The sequence below is a fragment of the Leptodactylus fuscus genome, chromosome 2, assembly GCF_031893055.1.
Source record: "Leptodactylus fuscus isolate aLepFus1 chromosome 2, aLepFus1.hap2, whole genome shotgun sequence".
In the NCBI taxonomy this organism is placed as follows: Eukaryota; Metazoa; Chordata; class Amphibia; order Anura; family Leptodactylidae; genus Leptodactylus; species Leptodactylus fuscus.
In genome coordinates this window covers 212,266,136-212,274,461 of record NC_134266.1, presented here as the reverse complement: position 1 = coordinate 212,274,461, position 8,326 = coordinate 212,266,136, and the positions used below count along the sequence as shown (strand labels likewise).

Sequence of the window (8,326 nt, the reverse complement as noted above, 5' to 3'; positions counted from 1 at the left end):
GCCACCGCGACTCTCTAAAGTTGTCGCCTGCTCCACTGTCGGTCCGGGCATGACGTCAGCGCAGGTAGTTAGACGCCACTTCTATTGGTGCATGGCAGTTTGTGGGCGGGATAGGGAGCCAGCACAGTGCCCCATAGGTTGGCGCCAAATTTTGGGCGTGGCCAGCGTGCAGGGACTCCTCGCTCAACATGGCGGCTGCCCGCATGCTTCCGAACGCAGCTGACATGCCGCCCGGCCATACATTGCCTCAGGCCGGCGTCGCATGCAGCAGCGCACCCAGCCCGAACAAGCCCAGCCGCACCTACCCTTGAACTGTGCGACTGGGAACACACACAGCACGGAAAGGACCGCACACACGGAAAGGACACACAGCTCCCCAGCATCTACATGGTGAGTGTTGCGGGAACAGGGATCGCCGGCTTGCTTAAGGGGGAGAGGGGTGGGGGGCACGAGTGATCGGTAGGGGCCATGGGGCGGGGGTTGCTGGTTTAGGGGAGGTGCTGGTGGTAGGGGTTAGAGAGGGGGCCGGGGGGGTTGGGTTTCACACCACAGGGCAGAAGGCAAGTGGGGGGGCCAGATAGCACATGTGGAAAGGGGGGGGAGGGTAACCAAGGTCACGGGTGGGTGATGCTGGGGGGAAGGGGTAGATGTAGGAGATGACTGTAACTCTAAATGGGAACAGGGGGCTGACGAGGACACGGGTGGGGGATAAAGGGAGAGCCAGGGGCGCAGTTGGGGGGAAGCGGAGGGCCGGAGGTGCAGCAGCGGGGCCGTGGGGTCCCAGCCCACGATGCTGTGGGAGGTGACCACGCTGGCCGCAAGAAAAGGGCTGTGGGGAGCCACGGGCCGCGCTGCAGGTGGATCGCGCAAGGGTGAGGGGACAGCGTAGTCGCGGGTTATAGCTAGTATAATATATAGCTGCCCAGACACAGAGTTCAATTGCCTGAGCAGAGAAATAAAATTTTTCACTATATATTACAAATTGTAATACCACTATTTTTAATATTATTATCCTGATTTTGTGCTATTAGGAGTCATTTACATGATGTTCTTACTAGCATTTGTTTAGGAGATACTTAAAACTGATTAAAACAAATGCAATTCCATGGTCATCCATATCTGCCCATTTTATTGGATACAAAATTGTGGTATATTATGCTTTTGTATCCAAAAATTAAAAATGTCAGTGGCCATCTATTTTCATTCCTTTATCCATTTTTCTGCATCCATTAAACAGATCCTCTAAACCAGGGGTCCTCAAACTTTTTAAACAGTGGGCCGGAGGCAGAGCAGGTCGCACAGACATCGGAAGCAGTGCCCTCCAATAGGTAAAGTGAAGTGCGCTCCATGGCCTGGGCCCGGGCTCTCCAGGAGCTTCATTATAAATGCACGCCTGCCAGCGTTGTCGGCGGGGCCAGATAGAAGTGCTTGGTGGGCCGCATGTGGCCCGCAGGCCGCAGTTTGAGGACCCCTGCTCTAAACGGATGCTAAAAAACATAACGTAAATGGCTCCTTAGTCTACACACTTTCATGTACTGTCACAACTATGTGGATGGTCATGGTAATGTGCCTTAGCATTGTGGTGTAGCATTATTTTGATTATTATCCCTCTGATGTGACAGTGTCCTGACATTAACATGTTTGTTATCCACGTGTCCTGTCCATGACATATGTACGAACATTCACATCGGCACTGAAGTCTTGTTTCAAGGTCTTCATCGCAGTGTCCATCGAAAATCACTGGAGGAAAAAGTTCTGCAAGCTTGACTTTATCTTCTGACAATTTTAGGAAAAATAACACACCTGACTGACTCCAAACAGACTGCATTATAGTCAATGGGGTCCCTTAGATCCATTGCTATGTCTCATATCTAAGATATGTCATTTTTCTGTTGCTTTGTTCCTGCGACAGACGAGTATGACAGATAGGACAATGCAGATGTGAAGTTAGCGTCAATGTGTTACCCAGGTATGTGGTGACTTCAGTGTGCTGTTTTATAATGCCTATATTGTAATGCTTTTTCTGTAGTCGCAACACTGCTGTCTGCCATATACCTGCTAAGCAAGATCAGGCTGGATTCACATCAGTGTTCGGTTTCCGTTCAGGAATTCCGTCCCTCATTCCGCTTGAAAAAATGCATTTTTCAGGTGGAAACTAAGCAGCTCCCATTATAGTCTGTGGGGTCCATGGGTTTCTGCAGGTAACCACTTTTTAAGCGGTTTGGATTCATGTTTTTCAGGTCCCCAATGAACAGAGACCAAAGTGCAGGTGTGATACTAGCATCACTGTGTACGTTATTCCTTTGCAGTGACATTACTTTCAAAGTACACTTTAACATGACTTCACTTGATGAATCTGCTCTGTATGAACAAAACTATAGCCATAGTAGTCCCCACAGATCCAGTAATGGGGTTCCTTTTTGTGTTGGAAAAAACAGTGGTGGAATCTAGCAATATTATGTGGTCTCTTCCCTATATAGAAGAAGTGGCGTAATTAATAATGGCGGGGCCCCAAGGCGAACATTTGACATGGCCCCAGAGTATAATAATTAGAGACCCAGGGGAGGATACAAACATAAAAAAACACTTACTTACCTCTCCTAGGCACCAGCACACTCCTCGCTGATGTCGGCCATCTTAAATGATGGAAGAGACATCACTTGAGCCAGGTTTGTGTCATGACGCATAAGGACGCAAGTCCGATCCATGTGACATCTGGGATGACACCAAGTAGGCCCGAAATCTGCCGGAGCCCAGGAGCAGTAAGCAACAGTGTTTTTTATGTTCCTTCACCTCTCTTGGCCCTCCGATCATTATACTTGGGGGTTTGATTATGGGGTTGCGGGCCCGCCACCTTACTTACCAATCCCAGTGGCTGAGAACAGGAGCCAAGATCGATAAGTAAATAGGGCCCGTAACGGCCTATTAAAAAAAATAATCTAGCAAGAGCCGGGCCCCCTAATGTCCCAGGACCTGTAGCAGCCACTACCGCTGCTACCCCGGTACTTACGTCCCTGTGCAATAGGTATGCTAGTAACCCAGTGCTGCTTTTTGTGGGTACAACCAGGACAAGTCAGATGCCGCTGCTAAAGTTCTCTGCTTTAAATGGCCTAGCACCTAAGGTTTGTGACCACCATGTATTTTAATATTAATTATCTGCTGTTATAAGATTATATGTGGAGTTGGTCTTTGTATATTGGTATAAAAATTGTATTGTATGGTATTTTCCTATATGACTGTATGACCCTGCTACTTATGCGATGTGCAGTATATTGCTCTTGCAGTGTATGATAGTGGTTGCACTGTTCTTTAGCATTATTATTTAGACAACTGTTATACTTTATACTATATGATGGTGGTCATCAAACAGGCACGGTCTGGTTGGGTTTTTTATATACTGAAAGTTCAACATATGGTAGATGGAGATGCAAAATGATGATACTACACGGGGAGCCATTCAACACAAGGTTATCTCTGTACATGTCAATACCTATCTCTAATTGCTAAAAATATTTATACAGCTTTACTCTACCATAACGGCAGATTCATTTTTAATTTTGGGGATCTGTAAGTTTTAGTTTGTTATATATATCATATATTCTGGTCCATGGATTTTTACTTAGCATAAGAGATCATATGTGAATTGCATCCATACCACGATACCCCACCACATACGGAAGTTGAAGTTCCCCCTGCACAATGCTGTCATTTAGCATACTGTAACAGTACATAGGACTATAAATAAATAGTATTATACTGTATATTGGCCCAAAGAATTGCAGAAATTGATGGCACTTTATAAATATATAGATTTTAACATAGTCTGTAGTAAATGGCTTGGTTGACTTTGTGCTCAGTTTTTTCACCAAAAGGAGAAGAAGAATAAAAAGAGAGGGGAAAGTGAAAGCTTTGACCCTTTTTTAATTCTTATTTTTGGCTAAAAGTATGGTTGTCAAAAAGCAGCTCTAGGTCTACAAGATGTACAATAGTAATGGATGGATTTGACTGGAAATTAAAGTATTAATTCCAAAGACCCGCAAAGTGCAAATAGAAATATGAAATAATATTCTACATATAGGTCCAGGTCCATTCATTGTTGCAGTATCAGTATGAAGTCACTCCTTCTTAGATAATATTTTTGTTTTGCATATTTGTCAGTGTGGGAATTCCCAAGTGCCTGTACTAGTATATGAGTCAGATGTCACTCCTTTATTCTTAGTTCCCTCTGTTTTTATGTGACACCATTATATTAGGACAGGACATCAATATCCATTAACCTAGAAACCCCTTATAAATTCTGCCTACATATCAAACTTCTAAAGATGTGAGTTTTCCATAAAATCTATAAGATAAAAATATCTTGAACACTTATTTCAGGTTATCATAGAAGTACATTGTATTACAAGCATATACTGCGAGAATGTGATCTGAGCTTTAAACAGTCACTTACTTCTTAACAAACTTTACATAAATAAATAGTATAAGCAAATTCAAGACATTTTGGAAACTAACTTGTCAAAGAAAAATACTTCTTTCTCCACTTATCAAGCTCATTTCCTCCTTCTCGTCTTTTTTTCCAATTTACTTTTTATTATATTGATATAAAGAAGCTACAGAAATTAGAGAACTTCAGCAAATATAGTGATAAACATTAAATATGCCCTTTCTGGGCAAGTAGTGAAGGTGGAGCAGTTTTGAAAAGCCAAAATTGTTTTGTGCAAAACCAGAAAACTGGCATACAAGGGATAAATAACTCTGACACCAAACATACTGTAATATATATATATATATATATATATATATATATATATATATATATATATATAGTAAGCTGATGGCTGGTCAGGTAATGGAGGGGGTGTATATCTCACCCAGACTACTAAGGTGGGTGAGATGAGAAAACTTCAGGAGTGTTTGTTCTCAGCAGACAACTTTCGTCTGCTGAGCATTTTGGTAAATTCTCAGTATTGGGCTGGATTTTTAGGAATGACAGGTAGGTTGGTAGTGGGACCTGTCATTCCACCCCCCTCCAGTTCACACTTTGGGGATGTTCCAACAGCGACTCAGCTGCAGAGAGTCTCTTCGTCAAGGAGCTTAAGAAGTTGCTCCAGCAGCAGATTGATGGCAGAGCTTGGCTGGAGAGCTGACAGAGAGAGGTCATATTTTTGGAGCTGTGTCCTGATTGATTCAACTGGCTTTTGATTTCTGTTATCCTAGGTGAGGTAACCTATTCTATGTTTAGTTAGAGCCTAGCCGGGTAGGGAATTAATTTTGTATTTTGATGCTACACTAACTTTTTGAGTGAAAATGACCTCTACCTTTGTTTTGGAGTTAAAGAAACTGGATTTGTGTGTCTATGCCACCCCACCTAGCAACCCCAGACCCTGGCTATATATATATATATATATATATATATATATATATATATATATATATATATATATATATATATATATACACTGCTCAAAAAAATAAAGAGAACACTTAAATAACACATCCTAGATCTGAATGAATGAAATATTCTCATTGAATACTTTGTTCTGTACAAAGTTAAATGTGATGACTACAAAATCACACAAAAATCATCAATGGAAATCTAATTTATTAACCAATGGAGGCCTGAATTTGGAGTCACCCCCAAAACTAAAGTGGAAAAACACACTACAGACTGATCCAACTTTAATGTAATGTGCTTAAAACGTGAAAATGAGGCTCAGTAGTGTGTGTGGTCTACAAGTGCCTGTATAACCTCCCTACAACAGGGCGGCAGTGGCAAAGTTGCCTGGTGTTCTGTGGCAAATGCCAAGTGTCTTGCACGGTGTTGGGCTGTGAGCACAACCAACATCTGTGGACGCCAGGCCTTCATACCATCTTCATGGAGTCGGTTTGTAACCGTTTGTGCAGGCACATGTACATTTGTGGCCTGCTGGAGGTCATTTTGCTCAGGGCTCTGGCAGAGCTCCTCCTTTTCCTCCTTGCACAAAGGCGGAGGTAGCGGTCCTGCTTCTGAGTTGTTGCCCTCCTACAGCCCCCTCCACGTCTCCTGGTGTACTGGCCTGTCTCCTTGTAGTGCCTCCAGCATGTCAAGTTGCACCACACACTGTCCAGGAGTTGGCAGATGCCTTAGTCCAGTTTGGTAGGAAATCTCTCAGGAGACCATTCGCAACCTCATAAGGAACATGTCCATGTGATTTGGTACTTTTTTGTCTCTTTGGTTTAACCCTTGGCTTGCTGACTCCTCTTCTGTCTTGTCTTGTCCCATTCTGTGTATCACTTATCTAGAGTAGCGTTTGTCGCCCAGTTGTCCCTGCCATTAGGACAGTTGCGACAAATAGGTAGGGATACTGGGTGGGGCAAGGTTTAGGGCTCATTGTCTCTGTCTTCCCTTCCCTAGCAGCTGTTATTTGGAATTACTTTTAGGCAATTCTAATAGGTATGTTCACACGGCAGAAATGGAAGAGGAATTTGAGATGGACTTTCGTGTTTTATTTCTCTTCCATATTTCTGCTTTTCGCTGTAGCTTTAACTCACTGTCCTAGGCGAATGGGGCTAATTTGCAGAGTACCTCACGCTGCTGACTCTGTGGCTGAATCAGCCACTGAATACACAGTAAGGTCAAACAGAACACAATTAGCATATGTAAAAAACCAAGAACCAAATAGTAGATGAATACAGAATTTATTAAAAAATGAACATTCAACTAGTTCTATTTACATATAAATACTTTGGGTATTTTGTGTGGTAAACTGAATTTCAAATGTCAGTAAGCGGTTTAGATGCCAAACAGAGCTATAGCTCATTCATAATAGGACCCATAATAACAGATCTATCAACAGCAGCCTGTTCTAAGCTTTCACATGCAAAAGGAGACACCACACAATAAAATTAAATGAATACTGTTATGTTGAATACTGCACACAGCATGTTCTACAAGAAGAATGTGGATTGCTATAAAGTATATGCACAGTGACTGTGTCAGTCATTGATAGGACCACCCCTAATGTTATGGCTGAGTTTCACCTATGTGTGCACCGGATTTATTGGCCTGAACAAAATGCCAGGAGAGGGGCTCCTAGCATAATACTTATCTGTGCTTCTAGGAGTCCCTCCCCCAGCGACATACTGTCCTGTATTGATTATAATATCTATCTGCTCTGCTCCTCCTGCTCTATACAATACTACCTGCAGATTGGACAGCATTTTCAATACAACAGGCTTTCTTTCAATGCACTGAAAAATAAAGTTAATGACAATGTATTAAAATAATAACGTATTTTTAGCTATAAAACATGTAAATCAATTACAATGCTATAAATAGTAACCATTCATAAATGCTTAAAATGTCACTGGATCATTCCAAGACTCTGCCTTAGAGTGGACGCTTTCTTTTTCAACTCTTCAATATTCCACTGATACTGTCGTCTGTTTAGCTCTGCATTCTTCAACTGAGAATGGAGACGTTTTAATACAGCATTATATCTTTTCTTCTGCACCTGTTATTTCATTGGAATAATAATATAATAAAATAAGTTACATTATTATGAAGGAATGATTTTATAGCCTTCTTTTATTAGCTACTATAATAGTATATTTGTTTAATTACAATTTCATTGAGTTGGTTTCCCAGAAGATGTAAATGGTAATTTCAACTATCAGGAATATTTGTATTTACGGTATTTTTTAGATCTTTCTTATTTCATTAAACAATTATGGCTTTATTTATTTTTGCTAAAGTGTATATCTGCAGAACCTGTGACAAATTAGAAATTATCCCCACCTTTGTTTTTAACACTCCTTTTCCTCTTGAGGTAGAATATATACTTACATAACCCCTCATTCAAATCTGCATTTGTATTCCGTTCAAGGGGGTCCGCATGGGGACCCCCTGAACGGAATAACAAACGCAATTTCAAGCACTGTTCAGTAAAAGCACATGGACCCCATTGACTATAATGGCGTCCGTTTACTTGCCGTGCGCTGCCCGCACACAATATGTGGACAGGAAAGTAGATTGTGAACTATTTTCTTGTCTGCATGATCCCTGCAGAGATCTGGCGGCAAGCACACGGACCCCAATATATTCTATGGGGTCTTTGTGCTTTTCCTGCACAGCGCAATTGGGTTTGGTATTCTGTTCGAGGGGATCCGAATGTGGACTCCCCTAGACGGAATACCAACGCAGATGTGAACTAACCCTTAGCCATAACATTGAAACTACCTGCCTAAGAGCATGCAGGTCCCCTTGTGCCACCAAAACAAACTCTACAAGACCTCTGAATGTTACTTATGGGATCTGCCACCAATATGTTAGCTGCAGGACCTTTGC

At 42.2% G+C, this 8,326-nt stretch overlaps 1 protein-coding gene across 1 annotated transcript in view; it reads right to left on the bottom strand.

Moving 5' to 3' along the window:
• Positions 1–7,343: 7,343 nt before the first annotated feature.
• The window catches only part of CCDC122 (coiled-coil domain containing 122), a 49,017-nt gene continuing 48,034 nt past the window's right edge, over positions 7,344–8,326 (bottom strand). The window contains exon 6 of the mRNA XM_075263134.1: positions 7,344–7,493. Coding sequence (XP_075119235.1) covers positions 7,344–7,493 — 150 coding nt within the window. The remainder of the gene's footprint in view (positions 7,494–8,326) is intronic.